Source organism: Condylura cristata, unplaced genomic scaffold, assembly GCF_000260355.1.
Source record: "Condylura cristata isolate star-nosed mole 26May11 unplaced genomic scaffold, ConCri1.0 scaffold00001, whole genome shotgun sequence".
In the NCBI taxonomy this organism is placed as follows: Eukaryota; Metazoa; Chordata; class Mammalia; order Eulipotyphla; family Talpidae; genus Condylura; species Condylura cristata.
The window spans coordinates 57,522,469-57,544,296 of NW_004567102.1; the positions used below are offsets into that span (position 1 = coordinate 57,522,469).

At 37.4% G+C, this 21,828-nt stretch overlaps 1 protein-coding gene across 1 annotated transcript in view; it reads left to right on the forward strand.

Annotated features, from left to right (window-relative positions):
• Positions 1-3,623: 3,623 nt before the first annotated feature.
• The window catches only part of DCBLD1 (discoidin, CUB and LCCL domain containing 1), an 81,313-nt gene continuing 63,108 nt past the window's right edge, over positions 3,624-21,828 (forward strand). Inside the window, exons 1-3 of the mRNA XM_004674098.2 lie at positions 3,624-3,724; positions 17,910-18,014; positions 18,121-18,234. Coding sequence (XP_004674155.1) covers positions 3,624-3,724; positions 17,910-18,014; positions 18,121-18,234 — 320 coding nt within the window. The remainder of the gene's footprint in view (positions 3,725-17,909; positions 18,015-18,120; positions 18,235-21,828) is intronic.

The window sequence follows — 21,828 nt, forward strand, 5'->3', positions numbered from 1 at the left end:
CACTTCACCAATGATAAGTTATTAAATTACCGTTTTCTCCATTTCATGATATGAATTCTTTGGGCTTCATTCCGTCAGTTGAAAGCAATGTGTCAGAATACTGAGATATTTTAGTTTAGACCTTTGAATCCTAAATAGCTTGTAACATTCACATAGCAGCTATTTGATAACTTGACTTCCTTATACTCCCATAAAGAAAGTCACCCACTGACTAAAGGTTAGGCTTAGAAGAGCACTTCTCATGGAAAGTAAACAAAGTGGAAAGGCACACTGCATCTCCGCAAGCATGTGACACGTGCAGTCTGAAACTAGAATGCTCTGGCGGGTCATCCACTACTTCACTTCCTTGAGGTTGGATCAGCTCTGCAGGAAATTGGGTTTTGTCCTTCAGGGCATTAGCAAACAGTAAGTGACACTACCTTAACCAAGTCTTATTGGAAAAATAAATGTGCCTAAATCAAATTCTGCTGTAGGGGGAAAAAACAGATCCATTTGTAACCAAAGATATATTTAAAATGAAAAAGAAAACAAAGCTAAAATAAATGGACAAGCATCCTGAGAGTGAGTTCCAGACAAGGAAGTGTATTAGAGTACTTTCAGAACTTTACTACATATTAACTAAAACACTGTCTTATCAGGTCTATTAAGACACAGAGCTGAAACTCACCACCATAGAGACCTCAGGTGGCTGGCTGGGCAAAGAAATCATGTACAAAATTTCAGTTAGCCTAACATCAAGATTAAAGTTAGGTTAAAAAAAAAGAATTTGAGTATGCAAGGAGCGTTAAGTTAGTCATGCTAGATCATTTTTGACATGGCCCAGGGTTAGTAATTTAAAACCAGATAGTTTTTGTGTTAGTGCTCTTTCATACAACAATCTAACATATTTAATAAATTTCTTGTCTTCTTAATTAGCTTATCTCAAAGCTAGTTTAGCCTATTAATGGCATAACTCTCATTGGAAACAACACATACCTATGATTCTGTTTTGAGAACATCTTTAGCAGATGTTGACAAAGCTGATGTACAACATGAAGTTGTACATCAATAGTACCCACTTCATGACTGACCCTAAAACATGTTTTCTTATAATAAAACAAACCTGCTGTCTATCCACTATTTGTTCATTCTCTATATCTTAAAGAATATACATAAAGAATACACAATTGGGTTTTTTTTGTTCAGAAAAATATGGCTATTTTTCTATAAAACATTAAATCAGAGAATAAACTATTGTGCCTAGGAGACTGTTCATCCTAACCAAATTTATCTTCACCATTGTTACCACATCTTTACCCTTATTAACACAACTAATACTTGGACTTTTACTTTACTAACAAGAGGGACACCCAAGTATTTGTTTGAAAAGCTGAGTACATTCTTTTTACTCATTTGATCTAATTTTATTGGTGGGACATGAACAAAAAGAAATATTTCTTCTAAATTTCCTTTGACATAAAGTTTTTGCCAATATCACCTCCTCTGGGACATCTTCATCTTTATCATCACAACCACTTTTCCTGTTTATGTTGATTAATTTTCCTAAACCTAGGGTTTCAATCCTACTGTTGGTCAGAATTTGAGGCATCTTCAATCCATGGATGAAGACTGCATCATTGATTCACTTATTGAGATACTACTTGGAGTCTGGGAGTCCATAAACTTGTGCTAGGCAGAGCACTAGATATAAGTAATCTTCACAATAATCTGCCCTGACACCTTTTCCCCATGCACTGGCTGCTGGCCTAACTTTTTCCAGTTAGAGGCATTGGTTTCCAAGGTGAATATTAGGGCTTCACATGCTGGGGCCCCTATGCTTGGCCCTCACCCTGCCATCCTTAGATTTGTGCCAAGTACTTCTACACTTCTTAATTTTTCTTTCCTAAAAAAAAAAAATGTGGCTTTTTATATATTAAATCTCCTACATATTTTCATTTTTTGAACCTTTTAAACCTCATTATAGATTAGAAGGCATTGTGTCTTAGTGGCAGATATTGCAAGAGATTGTGACCAGATATAGGATGACCATTTAAAAGTTGTATCTAGAAGTGGCCCTTTCTAAAACTTTTTGAAAAGTTTATGTAAAGCTGAGTTAGTAATAAAACTAAGAGGTTTTCAAAAGCAAACTGAAACTCCTGAGCTTTTTCCTCTTCTGCCAGTCTCCAGACAGAGGAGCCAGAAACTCCAACAGGGTTTTCACTGTTTTCCTCTCTCCAGAGTACAGTAGCCCTAGCCTTTGTGCACAGGATGGTTCTTCCTTCACCTAAGGAGCTTGAGGCCAGTCACCCCACTGTTTTAGGCAACAGCACCAATGTGCTCAAAGATCACACATACACACCTCTGCCATCACCACCGCCTCCTGGACGAGAATGACTGCTGATTCAAGCCCTACTTTACGCAGGAACTATGTGGACAGGAAAAAGAAAACAGCTACCTAATACAGAAGATGGGCAGAAGGCAGCACAAGCAAGGATGGGACTGGGCAAGGAAACTCAGTGAGAGAAGAGACTCACGGAAGGGGTCAGAGGCCTATGAAAACCAACCTCTGTGACTTTTGTCTTTCAGTGAAGTCCGCACACTTTAAGAAATATGTGGTCATACTTGTAAGTATTAGACCATGAGTGATATGGGATAAACTCCAAATTGGCCTCATTACAGATACTGAGAAACCAATACAAGTGGGGGGTGGGGGGAAGCCTACTAATAACTAATTATATCATTTATGATTCTTTACTCAGTATGGCTCATTAGTCTGAACGCAAAACCAATTAGCTTTGAACACTAACTTCAGATTTCAATATGTTCTTCCAAGAATACATTGAATTTCACATAGGAAAGAAAAGAATAGGATCATTCAGATTTCTTTCATTCCTTTCTTTCTAACATTACTGCCCTGTCAAAAAAGTTTGTTCATACATCAGGAAATAGTTAACCCATAGGGAGAGTCTAGTGTATTTCAATGCATTTTAATTCTCTTATTCCCCACAACAGGTCCCTAACACCAAAGCTTCACTGTCTCCGAAATCGCTGGAACATGGATTCCCCTATTAGCCTGTGCCTGATCCTGGCTCCAACTCTGAACTATGTGGCCTTAGGAATTACTTAAATACTGTCTGCCTCAAGTTCTTTGCCTATAAATGGGAATGACAGATTCAATTTCAAAGTTTTAGCAGCTGTCACATGGTAAGTTCTTAATTCTTTGCAGGTTTAAGAATTTTATCACTGGATATTCCAGTTGTTCAGTTCATTGGTTAAATTAGTCATCATAGCAAGCCCCAGTGGCCTAATGGATAAGGCACTGGCCTCCTAAATGAGTCATCATAGTTTGTTGAATGAATAATCAATGGTAATTGGGTACTTCCTATTTACAGCAAGACACTGTAAATATGGTAGCGTAGTGACCAAACAGATAAAAATCAGATAAAAATTGAGTCGGAGCCAGAAAAGATAAAACAGACATGTATTTAGTTATTTTATGGTAATAAGTTCTAGAAATAAAAAAGGACAAGTTAGCAGGGATAGAGGACTAAGTTATCAAGCTGCAAGTTTAGATACTGTAGCACTGTTAAAAAACAAAATCCAGTTAACTGAATCTGAAGAATTAATTTACTTTAAGATTCGTGATGGCCAGCATCCCACTAGCAAGTGGTGAGGAATTCCATGGAGCTGGAAACACAGGATTTTCTAGACAGAAAGCAAGACTGGGAAAGAGGGGTTGTCTCAGGTAGGTTTAGCTTCATTTGAGTGACAGGTGGGGGTCTACTAAGCAAATTATCTCATTTGTGCTGACAAGGACATCCAGATTGCACAGTTAAAGGTTACATTTCTGAGAGATATTGAAAATGTAACTAGATTAGATATTAAGTCTTGGTTTGCTGATGTGGGAATTAGCACAAGTGACTCCTTTTGGGGCCTGTAGCTTATTTTTCTTTAACAGTATTATATAAATGCTCTATGATTGTGTTTATGATTAAATGAAAAATAAATTGTGACTTATATTTGTGCTTGGAACAGTCTTTGCTAATACAAGTTTATCTGTTCACAAATTTAAAACATTTACACAAGCATTGTTTTCTTTAGCTCTTTGCTTTTCATAAAAGATTTCTCAATATCACTCACATATTTTCAACAGGAACACTTTGACCACTTCTAAGTAAAGGTTACAGGTTAGATCAAAGTGTTTTCTTTTAGTTCTTGTTCCTATTGTGATGCTAAAGTACTGTTTAAACTCACAGAGGATGAAGAACTAGGGAGCTGATTTAAAATTTAGTAAGCGGGCCCTCCCTGTGGGGCAGCAGGTTAAAGCGCAGCACTCTGAAGCTATCCGCAGAAGCAGGAATTCCCATCCAAGGTCAGGGAGATGATCCCACATTGCTCAGCAGACCTCTTCTGACCCTTCAGCTGTACCCCCAGCGTGTGTTTCAGTAGATCCACCAGTTTTGCCCCCCACTCTGTCTCTGCTGCATCATCTCCACTCACACACACCCCTGATATACCCCAGTTCTTGTGTACATAAATAAGTAAATCTTTAAAAAAATAAAATTTAGCAAGCAATTACATGGCTTTTGAAACACTTGTTCTGCATTAATAAACACTGTGATGTATATTTCAGACAAAGATTTCAACTGCTATCAAGAACAAATTTACAATGCAAAATGATAGCAAAACCCTTCTAACTAGGACTATATAATATTCACTTTGCTATTTCAAAGACTGCATTTAGAGAAGATGGTTAGTTAGTTCAAACCACAGACTTCAGAGCTTTAACAGCCAACCATCTGGAGTTCAGTGTACCACTGTCATATCCAGGAAGCAGGCCTGCCCCTCAACAGCCCACTTAGAGGAAACAAACACTTGAGGTTCCTCAGTGAGGATGACTGTTAAAAAGAGAGTCATTAAGGAAAAACGATAAGCTATTTGACTTTATATCTCTATAGATATAGATATCTATAGCTATAGAAATCTATTTATCAGTTTAATTTCCTTGTTTTGAAGTATACATGTTATTCAGTGTGGCTCTGATGGTTTTCTTCTACCATGAGTTTTGAATTGACACACAGTAAACAGTAGCCATGTGAAACAGAAACAAGCCATCTTCCTTAGCACATATTCAGTGAGTACTATCTGTGTAGTATGAGATGTGAAATCATTTATCTGTATTATCTTGTTCTATTCTCTTAAGACTTGATAAAATAATTATTAGTGTACCCATTTTACAGTTGATAAAATTGAGTCCCAAGATGGTTAAAAGATTCTTAGAGTCATAGCTGAATTAGAAATGAAATCTAAATATATCTGATCCTAAAGACCAAACTGTTACATCTGCATTAACACTAACATCAGCAGAAGCACTGACATGGGTATCCATGTTCAACTGTCTTGAGTCAGGTGGGTCAACAGGACTCTTCCTAGCTTGGGAGTAGAAAATATAATCAGTCCTGCTCCCTTTAAGGAGGAACTCTATTTTATTTAGCATTACAATTAAAATTTTAGAGTAACTTTCACCCCACCCCACCCTCTTCCCCCTGCAACCCCCCCCCAAAAAAAAACACAGGAAAGAAATAAGCCATGAATTGCAGTAGAATGTATCCCAATTGTTGTTAGAACAAATCGTTTCTCAATTTGGACATTTGAATAAGGCTCTTTGACAGTAATGATAATATTTTAAGTGTATTATTATCAATTGTGATAGTGTTGGGGGAAAAGGATGCCCTGAATGTGTCGTATCAGGGTTGCCCTGTAACAACAGTAACATTCCTTAAATAAATATTTTAGATTCCACTAGGTGTTTTTCATAATATATGATATGATCTATATATATTGCAGAGAGTTACCTAGATAAAGATCGAAAAACTGAGTAAGGCTCAGGCAGTATACTTGGTTTTGATTTGTTGGGAATTAAAATTGTCTTTATGAACTTAAACTAGAATTTTTGTTTACCTAAAGATGTGTTATTAGATCAGTAAGTTTAACTAGTTAAACTAGTAGTCTAACTAGTTAGACTACTCTTCCCTGAGCTCCAGGATATTGAAAATTTGATCCAACTAATTCCCTTAAATAGATCTGAAATAACTAGACTTCACGGTCTGTTCCAATCAAGACCATCAACTTCACAAGATAACCATGTCATGTTTTTGAAACTTTCTCCTGGGAGAAATTTGATAGCAAAAGAGAATTGATGAATTAAATGGGAATGATATCTGTGTTTGGATTTGAGCTTTTTTGAGTTGCTCATGACAACAAATTTTCTTTTTATCTCCAATTTTGATATTAAAATTCATGCAAATTTAACATTTTATTTCATAATCTAATATTAAAAACAATGAAAAATTGAATTAACACTGTACCCAAATACTTCTAATATTTATAAAATGACAACATAGTTTCAATTTGATATTCTGACATAGTCAAAAGCTTCTAAACTGATACACTATAATAAAAAATAAAAAGAACATAAAATAATTTTGGGTAAAGATGAAGCACAGAACCTCTCAGGTGATACAAAAATATTTTTGGATGATGAATATGGGAATATGGTGAAATTTTAATATCAAAATAAGAATTCCAAAAACACAAGAAGGATGGTTCCTAATTAAGCCTCAGAAGCACTGAGCTAGCTCATTTATTAGAAGAGTTGTCCCAGATACTTTTGATGGGAAGAGGATGTCCTGAACAAACTCCACAAATAGGTTTTATGGACACTATCCCCACCCTAGGCCAAAGAGATCCATGACACCAAGGACTATAAATCCCATATTGTCATCACCACCGAAGGGAGATTGCTGGGAACTGAGGGTGGAGTTAAGCAGCAAGGTTTTGTATATAACCAGACATGTGGGCCTTGGTGGAGGGTGGGGGGCTGTCTTGATTTTTTGCCAGCTTTTAGCATGCTATTGGGGTTCCAGCTCAGCATAACTGGTAGGAGGCATTCACCAACTTATCTCTCTCTTCCTCCCTGAGTTATTTATTTCTTCATATCCCCTTCTTTTGTAAGTAAACCCTTTATTAACCTTTTTGTGTGTGTCTACAGCTGAGTCCTTTAAGTCCCTTTTAAGCAAGGGGGTGAGGACCCACAGTCAGGCCACCCATTTCTCATTGGGGTTGCCCTGTAGCAATACTAAATAAGTCTTATCCAACCCCAGTGTACTGTCTCCAGCCAAGATGACTGTGTGTTCCAGTATTATGTGTTATGTAACTTTATAACAGAAGTCATTTTTCAGTTGCATTTATATCTGCCTTGAATTCTCATTGAGATATTAATTCCAAAAGATTTACTCAATTGTTTGGAGGGAACATCAAAACAACTGATCTCACAAACCGTTGATTTCAAGCCTTAGAATGTCTTCTTCCTCATGCCACCTCCATCCTGTCCCTCTCCTTCCACCTATTTGCCTGGAAACGGAATAGTCCGAGGTTCCAGAGGAACAAGAGAAACTGCCAATGAATCAAGTGAGCCGTTGTGAGGACTGTGGAAGGGTAACTGCCTCCAGCTCAGGGTGACAGCATCACACTTGTCAGGAGTAGACACAGCAGTTTTCTGCTTCCTCAGTTTGTGCTATTAGCCACCTTTGGTCATTCTGTTCAGACCTTGCTGTTGGAGCTATCAGTAACACAACCTTCTGAAATTCATTCTATACTAACCTACAGTGTAAATCGTGCTCCCTTGTTTAAAATACTCTATGCCTTCCCTTTTATTAAGCAAGGAATCCCCAGACTGGAGTAGCTCTAGACCTTTGCTGGCCTATAGAAGCAAACTGAAACCTAAACCTATAAATACCCCTAGGTTAAGAAACACTAATGATGACTGGACATAGTCAACTAGGTTTTTTGCAAATAAGCAGCCACTTAAATAATTTCCTTGCTTTGCTTCCACACATTTTCTGACTCCTGTGGGAAAGAATTCTTCTAACCACGCTGCTTCTTATCAGTGGCAGTTTGGTGCCACCTCATTGGAATTTATATTTGCTCAAGTTAATGTTTACAATTGTTAATATGCATTAGTTGTCTTTTACTATTTCAATATCTAAAATTCCCTAAAATTGATGTGCCTTACAAGGTTCTACTCAGCCTATCTACTTAGCTTTTTTCCCTGTGTTTTTCCTCTACCTCAAAGCTCTAACCAGACAGAACCAGACAGAACTCTCTTTTTTTTCCCAAGTATCACAATGCTTAATAGACACAAGTATATAAGTTCAGGGTCTGAATATAACTTGGTAAATAAAGTAAGCTTAATTTTAAGACTTTAAGAAGGACCAACTCAAATTCTTACCATTTTTTACACCCACAAAAAGCACTTCAAGAGCATTAATGTTCTCTCAAAACTGATCAGTTTTGAGCAACTAAACCATGTTTATTTTAAAAAGACTTGTGCACTTGCCCACGCTCAAGGATATGAAAACATAGCACAGAACACCCATTACTTGAGCCATGAGTACAGGCAAAGTACTATCACAGCAGCAATCATCAATTACAGTTAAAAATTATTTTATAATATGAAAAGTCAAATATTGTCCACCTCAAGATTTACTGGCTCAGTAAATACTGGCTTACAGTATTCAATATCGATAACCAGTTTTCTAACTTAGAACACTCTATGAAAACTGCCAACAAAGTTCCTTGCAATAGACATCTCTGCTTGCGAACTTATGACATAATCATCACATGCTGCTAATATACTATCCGAACATTAAACGTACTCCTAAGTGTTTGATCATAGATAATTAAGATATTATAGTATGGGGGGGGGGAGTACACAGAAGGAAATCCTAACTGATGTGCCTCTCCTTTAAATTTTGTGAACACATTCCAGTGGAATGAATCTTCTCAGTGGGGAGGCCAAGTGCAGTTACATTTACAGTAACAGCATGCTTTGCAAAATTTAAGGCTTTGGCTAGTTCTTTCCTCAACTTCTTCCTCTGATTCTTCTCCAGCAGATCAGACCGAATTCTTTCTGGTTCCCTCCCTCATCAACCCCCACTACTCTTCTTCTTCTGCCTCATCCTTCCCATCCATACATCTCTCCCAGGGGGACTTCAATGACCCTCCACAAGTCTAGCTTCTTCATTGCATTATGTCAATGTTCTGCAAATGCTATTTTTGTTCATAATTGGCACATTTAAAATTAGTTGTGATTGATGACTCTGTAATTATTTGTATAAAGGCTGTATTCAACACTAGATAATAAATTCCTTGAGAGTAGGAAAGTTTTCATTGCTGATTCCTTGAACAACCACTTTAATCAATAGGTTCAACCATGTGGAATAGCTGACTTTTGAACATCTTCACTTTAAAAATGTCAGTCTCAAAAAAAAAAAAATGTCAGTCTCATATGATTCACTCTAACAACCTTGTACTAGATATTTATTAAATAAAAAATTTCAAATTCATTCACCATGGCTGTAAGTTTTTAAGTATATGATGATGAGCAATTAGTGTAAAAGAATTTTAATTTAATTTCTTCTATTAGTTAATAAAAGAATTTCCTAAAGTTACGCTATTTTTTTTTATTTCATTCAGCTTCACAGAGATTTTTTCACAGTTGATGCAAAAACAAATTCCAAAAATGGGTTTTATTTGAAATACAAGTTCAGCAGGTTCTATCGGCTGCTTTGATGTTAGGTCAGTTTCCTATTCATTCTTCTGAGATTTAACTCAGTCATCTCTGGAGCAGCCTGGAGCCTTGCAAGCAAGCTTTGAGTGATTTCCTTCTGATGTGTGCAAGGAAGAAGAAGGCAAGATCTAGATTTTGCCCTGCCACCTCTGCTGACAGTCTGGGCATCAGGGAGGCCAGAATTCTATCTTCATTTTCTGTTCTGAAGTTCATTTAACTGTTGAAGAATATAAGTGATTCTCTCGCTCAGGAGTCCTTCCCAGAAATGTCTTGCTCAAAGTAACCTAACATTTATAACTCCAAAAACTCTTCAGATTCAAGCACAACAACAACAACAAAAATTAGTGATATGGTGATACCAAGTCTGAGCATCTGCGTTAGGTACATTCTAAGATATTTAAAAATGATTCAGTTGTATTCCTTTCATAAATTTACCACCTCATGGACTTTGAACAGGAAAAGGTGGTAATAGAGGACATGACAAGTACGGGATAGAAATATGTCCCTTAACCCAATGGCTCATTGTTAGAAATTCAATAGTTTGTTCAAGTAAGTATTACTCAGGCACATCTTGTGTAGCAGCCCTGTAATAGTCAGCACCTTAGACACAATGCTTCTTATCTGATGAAATTCAAATCTAGTAAAGTAAAAAAAGAGGGAGAGGTGTTGATGATACTGAGCTAAATAAAAACAAGTCTTACAAAGGCAACTAAAGGAATACTATGCAGCTATGAAAAGACAAAATTCTATCATTTGTAACAATAAGGATGGATCTAGTGGGTATGATTACACAAAGACAAATCCGACATGATTTTGTTCACATGAAAAATATAAATAAACAGAACAAATTAATGCACTAAATGAAACAAAAGTAAACTTTTAGACTATAAGACCAAGTTAGTGGCTACCAGTGGGGTAGGGGTATAGGGTGAGCCCATTGGGTAATATACTACATACAAATGTTGAGTTATAATGTTGGAGACCTATTGCCTAGGTAATGTTATATACCAATATTACTTCAATTTTTTAAAATTTAAATAATGAAGAGTTAAAAGATTTTGTTACTAAAGTTTCATATAAAAGCTTTGCTAATTACCTATGATTTAGAGAATTATAAAAATAATGCCATCCCTATATAAGACAGAAGATAGTGTATGAATCATAAAATAAAGTAATACAAGTGGCTAGCCCAGAAAAAAAAAATGAAAGAAAAACAAGTCATGTAAGGAGAAATGAGCAGATCCTTCAGAAGAAGATCCTTACAAACATCACACCCTGCCAATCCTCCATCAGGAACTGCTGTCCTGACTGTCTCAAAGAGTTTCATGAAGGAAGTTTCTAGTGAAGGTGCAATTTTATTTTTTTTAAACTGGCTTATGCAATGACAATCATTTTATCATTACATAGTTTCATTTTAATCTGTATGTGGTAGACAGTACCCCAATTTTCACATGTATTAATTTAAAAGTTAAAATTACATATATAGCCATTTGCCCTGCATGTATCTTCATAATGCTTTACTGGTAGTAGTAATATTACTAGTACTTTTGGAGTAATTTTAGGTTCACAGCAAAATTAAGAAGAAAGCACACCCCGTGCCTCACACATACAGAGTCTCCTCATTATCAAAGTTCCCACCAGAATGGAAGATTTGGTGTACTTAATGGTCCTGCATGTTTTTAATGTAGCTATTTTATGAAGTTAGTAATTAAAATACCTCTCTAAAAGATAAAAAGCCTCATATCCACAGGGTGGCAGTGTGGCATCCCACAAGGCCAAATGGAATTGAAGTAAAAATTATATTTTTTGAACTATATAAATTTTTAAAATATTTATTTATTTATGCATATAAGAATTGGGGTGCAGGCCAGAGTTGCAAGGGGTGAGAGGATTTACCAGAAACAGAGTAGAAGAATCAGAACAATCAAAATACAGTGCTGAAGGAAGCAGTGGGTGACACAGGAGAGGTCTGCTGTGCCATGTGGGTCAGCTCCCTGGCCAGAATTGAACTGGTGCTGCAGTGGCTCTAGAGAGCTTCATAATGCTGTGCTTTAACCCACTGTGCCATCAGGGAAGGCCCTGAACTATGTAGCTTTATAAGAAAATTTTTAAGGTCAATGAACAGCTCAGGCCAATGATTTTAATATTTACCAACATATAGCCACATACTATTAACTATTGATGTAAACAAACTACTTGTTTAAAATGAGAAATTTGATCAAACTGCATAAAGGCCAATACTATTGTTTCAAGGATCCATTATAGCTTTTTTTTATGACACATTATAGAATGTCAGAAGCCTTAAAAAATTTTGATGTTTTCAAGAATAATGACAACCATATACCAGAGACATTTTGTGGGGGTGGAGTGGGGAATGGAATCAAAAACGGGGAAGGGGTTGGGGAGGGAAGTGCACGAGATTATGGTGGTGGCACATGGGTGACTTGGTGATGGGAAACCCGCGGGGATTACAATTGAGATGGAAAAAAAATGTACAAAATGATGTAAAAATAAACTGTAATAAAAAAAATTAAATAAATAAATAAATAATGAAGGACTAAAAAAAAAAAAAGTGATGTTTTCAACTTTTCCACTCACCAAAATTCACAGGGTATGTTACATTTTCAGGTACTAAATATTTTATATTTTATAGAATGTAACTTTTTCCTTTTCCTCCGACTTAAGATAGGCTATTGAGGCAGCTCTCCTGCCTGCCTGTGACTATACAGGTCCTCTCCCTTTCTTTCTCCTTTTTATAATAAATGGCCTTTTAAAATGTTTTTTTTTTTGAACAAAAAGTATATCAAAATTCAGCTGAGATATCAAATCTCCTCTGTCTTCCAACCTAATCATTTACTAACTTCAATAAATTACTTTTTCATGTTTTAAACTCAGTACAGAAATATATTCAAATCCTTATGCTAAGAAAATTTAACTTTAGAACAATCTCATTGAATGCTAAAGCCCTTTCTAGAACATTCTTCTAGAGGGGTAAGTTTGTTATTGAAATAGTATTGGCCTATAACATCATATAGTATTCATGTGTATACTATTGTAAATCCTTATCTGTATATATTACACTATCTTCTACTATTCATCCCTCACTATTCAATGGACCCCTTTGACCTTAAGCATGCCCTTCTCTCCTTTCCTCTGGTAACCACTAAAATAGGTATCTATCCTCTGGGAAATGAACACAAAAACAAGGACCTTTAATTTGTATTGACTTCATTTACATAAACCCAATGTTTGCAGGCTTGACATTCATAAATTATATGTTTCCTTATTTGCATAATAAAAAAGTCTTAGAAGAAAATTTATGCTTTTTCTTACAAATAGAAAACAGACTGAGAATTTGGAAGCTATTCAGTTTTTTATCATGTGATTAAGAGCAAAAAGCATTTACCTTCTGTTAATAATAAGGCTCTACGAGATCCAACAGCTGAGTAGTAGTAATTTAGAAAGCAAGAAAAATACCCACAGATCAAATATGAACCTGATGACACATATTCAGTGTTCCTTTTTTTTATGCTGGGTCACCATATCCATGGAATCAAAAGCAATGGAGACTCTGAAGCTTCTCCACTCTGTTATCTGTTTTCTTCTTGGAGACTTTGGTCCTGATGTTAGTTGTTTTGTCTGTTCCTGTTGATCCACTCATTTACAGGAAGAAATTCAACACAGAGACAATGACTAATCTAAGGGAGAATAAGATAACCTGTGCTTCAGTTGTATCCTGTTCTGTCCAGGAACTTTGATTGAAGATTCTGAATGCTTATTTCCTTGACTCTTTTAAATATAGCCACTTAATAATTACAGTGATATGAAAGGAGTAATGTTTTTGTGTCTGTGTGTTTATTCACAGATTTGCTCCAGGACTATACTCACTCCAGAGGATATTTGAAACATAAAATATTTACCTTTGTAAAAGCTGCTTTCTTTAAAATAATATATAGTCTATGTTAATATATTCTCTAAACATTGCCTGGTGCAGGCAAAATGATTAGTTACTCATTAGTTAGTATAACAACTGTCTCTTAAAGATGAGACAAGAACTTCCCATTTACAGTTTCTCAGTAGATCCTGGGGTTTGGTTAACAGCTTCCTATTTGATTGAGGAGAAAATACAAGCGCTCTCCCAAATGGATGATGTTCTGAGAGCTTTATCTTTGATGTTTCTTTAAGGGATGGTTGTTTACCTTTATATCATCATTTCAAAGGTCTGTTCATATCAGTTTCCTATTATTGGTTGCCCTAGAATGAAATTTAATTTTTTTAAAAGATTTATTAATTTGTGCATACAGAACTGGGGTACAGGCCAGAGGCTCAGGAGCGGTGAGAGGCTTCGCCAGAGACAGGGTGGGGAGCAGAACAGGCAGATGGATGAAGTACACTGCTGAGGGGAGCAGCAGGCGGGTCAGGAGAGGTCTGCCGGGCCATGTGGTCACCTCCGGGGCAGGTGGGAATGGAACTCATGCAGAAACAGCTTTAGATTCTCAGTGCTGTGCTTTAACCAGCTGCGCCACCAGGGAGGGCCATGAAATTTTAAATTTTAAGGCAATTCTCTTTAATTCTGTATAAATCAGGTTTATATACAACCAACATACTTTGAAGAGTTGTTACCCAAAAAAATCCATTCTGGTAATTCCAACTATGGTGTTGATATATCAGTATTTCAGGACGCCATTGATGTCTTGTGAATTGTTTAGACTTTTTTAATTCTCTCATAGTACCATATCCAGAAAAAATATCCCCAGAAGTGCTTTTAGAGATTGATGGGTAGGAAGGTGGGTAGATGGATGGATGATCAAACAACAAATGAGTCAAGGGTTAATGAATGACCTCAGAACCATTTGTCTTTTCAGTTACTGTTAAGAAAATACTACATCCCACATTTATTTACCCAATTATTCAATCAATATTTTTATTTATTCATTTAGTAAGTGTTTTCTTATTTCTTAATAATTAAGCATTGATAATTGAAAATTATTTTCCTGCTTATATTCATCCAACACCATTTGCTATGCCAGGACTTTTGCTTACAAATAAAAAAGGTCAATTCTCTATCTCTTTAGTCTATTGGAAAATTTAAAATGACAAATTGTTAAGCTTTTGTATCTCTCCAGACCCAAAGAATTTGGTACTAACCATCCCAAAAGTTTTTCATGCTGTGACAAGCAGCTACTGCTTTCATCAGAATTTAAATACAACTGCTCACACTGACATTTTCCCTACAAAGAAGAGTAAAAAATTTATCCAAAAATTATTTAAAAGTAGAATAATAAGTAACAGTGCAAAAGCAAGCTTTTACTGGGCATTTAAAAACTTGGGGTAACTCTGGATAGAGCCAGAAAAAGGTGATAGGCTTCAACAAAAGCAGGCCTAACCAGCTTTTTCTAGCCATGAATCTAAAATGCATCAGATCTAATACTGTGAAATGATTCTTAAAATCTCTATCAAAACTTAGCATAAATAGCACTGCTCCTGTGGCAAAATCAAGGCTCAATCTTGGAAGTTCTAGAGAAATACACAAGGAAATGTAACAGTGATGTTCAAGAGAAAGAGGAAAAGATATTAAAAAGACAGTAGATCTTAATTCTGTCCTTTACTTATGAAATATTTTACATGTTTTACTAAGGCAGAAAAATAATTTAAGATTGTTTATGTTCAGTTTCTGAAGTTTACGTTACAAGTAAAAACTTCTCAACAGATTTCCACTCTGTATTTTAAAGATGTCTCCCACATGCAGACTCATTTCTTATAATTCAACATCCTTAAAGGCTCAAGCATCTGATGAACATATTTACAGAGACATTAGAAGATGTGTGTTTATAACAGAACTTGAAACAGTGTTTCCAGCCAAAGTTTTCAAGCATAATCATGAAACTGGAACTTAGAAATTAAAACTCTTTACTGAAAGAAACTTTGCAACCCGGGAGATATAAATTATATAAATGTATTATAGATTACTTTTATCTATATCTTTCTAATTAAAGTTTGCAATTACATAATACAAAAAACCATATACTAGACACTTACATTTTTTTTTCTAAAGCAGTCAGTCTTTAATATGATGGTTTAAAATGAAGACACTTTGCTTAAAATGTTTATTTGATATCTGGCTTAAGAAAAGACCTTAGAATTCATAATAATGAACTTGGATTTATTACCTAACCACAGAGAAGAATAAGTTATACATTTTTAGCAGAGTACAGGAAACAGACTTTGTAATGCACTAATTATTTTTAAATACCAAAATCAAATCATGAGTTATTTATCAAACAAGATTGGAGAATTAGATAAGGTACATTAGCACATTAGCTATTGAAATAATTGAAGTTAAACCATTTCAAATGTCTTCTTTTATGACATGTCTTTTTTTATGACAAGATATTAAAATTGTGTCACAGATTTCCTCGCCTAATTTAACAGAATATATTGAGAGGAAATTACCTCTGTACTATGACTCAGAGACATCAGTTACTGTACTGCATGAAACCCTCCATGATTACCAAGGGTTTTTATATGCTGTTTGGCTCTCTTGCCACAACCTTGCTGTCTGTCCTTCCCAGCATGCCTACAGCTCCCTTTTCACTTTTCCTCCCAGTATACCACACCTTCAGAACATAGAAATAATTGAAAGTAGCCAGGGAAAGCCTTATAAGCAAACTTGTTTAATCTGTAAACTTAATTGCACACACAAACCTGAGTCAACAACTCTGAAAAGAAGTTCTGATAGGGTGTCCCTACCCTCTGGCGGTGAGAACATTACCTTGACTCTTCAGTTCAGTTGGCTGCTTTTTTGCCAAGTCCAGGCTGCTCCTTGATCCAGGTCGGTACGATGATAGGAAAATGTTGGACATTTTTCTAGGGCCCTCCCCAGTGGCGCAATAGATTAGGACACAGCATTGCAAGCTAGCCACAGCCACTTCAGTGCGAGTTCGACACCCCCCCCAAGGTGATCCACACGGCTCAGCAGAACTCTCCTGTCTCGCTTGCTGCCACCCTCAGCAGCTACCTCATCCATCTATTTTTTCTGCTCCCCACTCTGTCTCTGGTGAATTCTCTCAGCACCCCTGTACCTCTGGCATGTACCCCAGTTCTGTATGCATAAATAAATAAATTTAAAAAAAAATACAGTTTAGGCTAATTGCATACAGATGACATCTGCAGTCTCCTAGAATATTCCCAACTAACAGTGCCCCTTTCCCCAGAGAGTTATAAGTGATTTAAATAATATTTATTTATAAATATTTATTTTAAACAAATACATATTATATTTATTATAAAATAAAATGATAGTAAATAAAAATAATTAATCATTTATAAATATATAAAAATGGAGGCTATTACCAGTAACCAAGCATGAGACCCAACTGAACCTACTGACAACACAATTAGAAAGATTTACCCACCTAATCCTCTTCAGCCCTGGAACTAAGCAGGCGTAAGCTGTAGAGGATGAACAGAGAAAACTTGGAGGTGATGACCATTGATGCCTTCCTAACTTGCCAGTTCCATTTCGCTGATTTTGATATTAAAGCTAATATTACATGAAATTGTGTTCCATTACAAGCAGCTTTCCATAACTTCTTCATCTCTCCTTTAATTACCTCCCATTCAGAGGAATGAGCTCACCATACTCCAAAGCACAGTATCATCAAAGTCAAGAGTTTGCACAAATTCCTTTTTGTTTGCTTATTATCATAATGCACACACAGTTCCTGCTGTTTCCCACTGTAGCCAGCAATTCTAACATACCTCACAGCTTTCCTTGATCTTGTATATAAGTTTATAAAAATGTATCATTTCAGTGTTTTAAGACCTTCAATAAATTTACATACAAAGTTCCTGTTCTCTATCTTACTTTTCATACTCCTTCCATGTTTTAAAAATCTGTCTGTGCTGGCCCTCCCTGGTGGCGCAGCGGGTTAAAGCACAGCACTGAGAATCTAAAGCCGCTTCCGCATGAGTTCAATTCCCGCCTGCCCCGGAGGTGACCACATGGCGTGGCAGACCTCTCCTGACCCGCCCGCTGCTCCCTCAGCAGTGTACTTCGTCAATCTGCCTGTTCTGCTCCCCGCTCTGTCTCTGGTGAATCCTCTCACCCTCCGCGTCTCTGGCCTGTACCCCAGTTCTGTATGCACAAATAAATAAATCTTTAAAAAAAAAAAATCTGTCTGTGCTGTTATATGCACATCACAATCATTCATGGCTGCTAAATGCTGAGGAGGGCACCTGCCACAGTTTACCTGCTCACTTCACCCATTGATGGACATCTTGCTTCTGTATCCTCAAGCTACGAGCATAGACTTCTCTACATCCTGTGCATGTCCCGTTATGTGTCTGACTCTGGACCCTTCCATGTCAGGTGCCTGCTCTTTGAAACTCTCAGCTCTCAGCTGTGAGCACCTGAGAGTCACTAGCGAGGCCAGTGGACCATAGTCATTTCTTGAAAGCTTCTGTGTCTTTGTCTAATGTTCTAAGCTTCTGATAATGTTTCTTTCCAGAGATCCCAAGGTACACCTCCACATCCCCAGCAGCTCATATTATCTCAGGACAGTATCTGGATGTCCAAGCAGGAAGAATCAAAGCCCAGCCAGTGCCAGCTCCTCCTTGAAGAGGTAAGTAAACTAGGGTTCAAGGAGAGGAAACAACTTGGGCCAGGTCACAGCATGTGGAGCCAGAACTAGACAGAGTTCTTCTTGACCCTTTGTTCAAAACTTTGCTTCTGTTCCCATGTCACAAGAGCATGGGTCTGTTAGTGCTACTAGGCTTTCTTCTCCTCTCCTCAGTGTCCCCCAACAATACATTGTGTTAGTTTTGTTTTGTTTTTAATGTTTCATTTATTTAGTGTCCTGTATCTTTGTTAATTTGGGATAGTATTTGATTTCTCCTCTCTGGTGTAGTCCCCCAGTTCTCCCACCACCACAGCACCCCTGATTCATCACCACAGTCTCTTGTGCTCTTCCCTCCCCATTTGGGTCCCTCTCCCTTCCCCCCTTTCCTTCCCACCCCTCTGCATGCCTCAGGTCTGTGGTCAGTTGCAAAAAAACAGATACATATCAGATGGTTTCTCTTATATGCAGAATATAGAGAACCCAAACATAGTGTGTGTGTGTGTGGGGGGGGGAGAATTAGTCTTACTCTCTCAGTGATCAGAGCCTAAAGGTCTAAAGGTCAGTCTCAGCCTGAGTATTGGGAAACCCTCCAGTCTTGTACTCTGAGACATTTCTCACTTCTGCTTTTATCTTCTCCCTGTTAACACCCTGCTCCCTGGACTTCCTCTCCAATGCCAGTATTCCAAGTTCAGATGAAGTGGACAGAGGAAAAGGAGGAAGGAGTGGAGCTTAAGTGTACCTAAGACTCACTTCCTTGGTCTAATTCCAACACTCAGTTCAGTATTTCTGGTCTCTAGGAGTAGAATGGAAGGTTTTCCCCCTTTACCTTGAGGGTACTGAATGACTTTCATAAGCAATTCCTGGAGGATTTCCCCAGGGGAAAGGCTGCTGGGTAGAAGTGAGCCTCCAAACCCCCTTCTCTTCCTCTGACCTGGGTCTCTAGACTGGAGAGGGGGACTGTGACGACAGCCAAACTTGCAACTCTCCTCCAGCATATCATACACTCTGTCCCTTTCATTTCATTCTGACACAAAATTTAGCAAGTACAGAAATGAGCCCTGGTCAGTGGTGGGTTCTATTAAGCCTAGCATGCCGCCTTTGTCTCCACTGAATGTGTTTGGGAAGGTAAATAACCAAACAAGCAAAAACTATGCCATCCTCTGCTTTCTAACCAATGCCACCCAACACATCCCTCCAAAATGAAATTTCAAATGCATTTTGGAAATAAGTTCAGTAGGCAGATTTCCCTGCTTCACAGCTTTCCCGGCCTTTATTGCTCTCTACAACTCTCCCAATCAGGATAAACATGTTTCCTGTGAAACCACAGTTAAGAAACAACTGTCCAAGAGAGTCCAAGAGACCTGAAGAATCAACTCAGAACAAAACTTTATGAAACTTCTTAAAAAAACATTTTTTTTTTGAGTTACACAGTTGTATGGCAGGTAGGAGGGAAGCTACTAGAACTTGAAAATAAAGGTTGTCCCAGGAAAGTTACATGCCTCAATTAATGAGTGGGAAACAGCATGAAGAAAAGGGGAAGAAAAGCTCAGCGGAGGAATTCTGTTACCACATTGAAATACCTAAAGAAGAAAAGGAAATTAGAAAGAGTTTAGGAGGCAGCTTTTAACAGTGCTTTGTTTGCTGGGAGTGGGTTTGACTTTCTTTAGCTTTTTATTGCTAGGAGCAGAGGTAGCCACAGGGGGGTGACAAAGACTCTACTTGACTAAACTAATGCCAGTCTCTGCTGAGTCCCCTGTAACCAGGCCTATCTCCTGGGCCTCCTGTCCCAGGAGGCTTACTCCAGGTTTTAGCAAGAATCCTGTTAAATCAATTTCCAGACAATCCTGCTCATGCTATCTGATCACCCATCATATAGGATCAAGTTCATTATCCCCCTTCTTGGATGCAGAAATCACCTGCCTGCCTTCACCTAGGATGCTATTAAATTGGTTCTCAAAAATCCCCCTCTTAACTCCTCTTAACAATTGGCCATCCACTCCTCCCTCAACCCCACCTTATTCTGCTCCTTGGCAGGAAATTCCTGGCAGCCTTTGCTGTAGGCAAGTCCAGCCTGATTCACTCATACCTACCTGTTAACAGTCTTGACCAACATAAGTTTGACCAAAGTCTAAGCTACTGTTTTAATGTGTCAGAATTTTTATGTTAACAGGGTGGAAAGGAAGAAGGATGCAGTGCTCTTAACTTATTGCCTTCAAACATTAGAACCTCTGAGATAATCAGCCTTTTTGTTCTTTATGGTTTTGACATACCCTCCTATGGATTATAGCTTCCATCTCTATTTTCAGCCTGAAGAGAATATCCCCTACCACTTTATGGCTCTCACTGTGGATTAATAAGTTGGTAATGTTCTACATATTCCTGTGATTAAGTTATTTTTGAACAGTCTATCCAGGTCAAGAATATTGACAAAAAATCAAGTTTCCAAGCTTACAGCTCAGAGGACTAGAATGTAACACCTGGCCACAGTGATCTATAGCACTAAAGAATCCCTCTCCCAGCTTAAAATGGCATGGCTGTCTGATTAGCATCAACAACCAAAGTTTCTGAAACATCAGTAGTGAGGTAGAGTTGAGGAAACAATGGTGATTATAGAAATCACTTTGACTTTTGTATTCAAGATGTAATCTTTTCTTTACTGCCTACTTCCTAAGACTCAGTGTCTTATGTTGTTACTTCTGCTGTATCACAGATCTGCCATGTCATTGTCTTGACCTGGGTTTCTTTATAAAAGGTGGATTCTTGTTCAACAGTTATATGGGAAGTGGGGACAGGGCTCTGTATTTCTAATAAGCTTCCAAGTGTTGCAAATGCTGCTGGTCCAGGGACCCCATTTTGAGTTTTATCATCACTTCTGATGTGGTGTATTGCCACAAACACTCGACTGGTCTCCCTAGCTATCTGTACAATCCATATACCACCTTGTGGGTCAATGTTATCTTCCTATAATTTCAATCCCAACATGTTCCTCTACTTTCCCTGCTTCCCATATTACCTGCCTCCCATACTACCGTTAGGCTCACAGAAGCTCACTTCTTCAGCTTTGATAAATAAGCTTAATTCTTACAATCACCTTGTCATCTTTTTGAGACTTCCATAAGTTCTGCACCTAATCTGACAAACGATACTTTTTTTTTTTTTTTAAGATTTATTTATTTGTACAGAACTGGGATACAGGCCAGAGATGCGGAGGGTGAGAGGATTCACCAGAGACAGAGTGGGGAGCGCAACAGGCAAATCAACGAAGTACACTGGTGAGGGGATCTTTGTGCTGTGCTTTAACCCGCTGCGCCACCTGGGAGGGCCGATACTCTTCTAATTACTATCTTCCCTCCTTCCACAATATTCTATGCTTTGAAGTCAAGTTATATACTCTTCCTTAGTGATTCTATAACACTGGAACCTCTTTTATTATTGTTATTACCAGTCTGAATATTTTTCTCCAATTTCTATGATTATATTATGAATGAAGGACAGAGGCAGCTGTATTTTTTTTCATTGTATTAATTACCATTGTATTTTTTTGTGTATAAAAATGCTTAAAATACATGTGTTGATTTTAACCTGGAAAAGGGATAA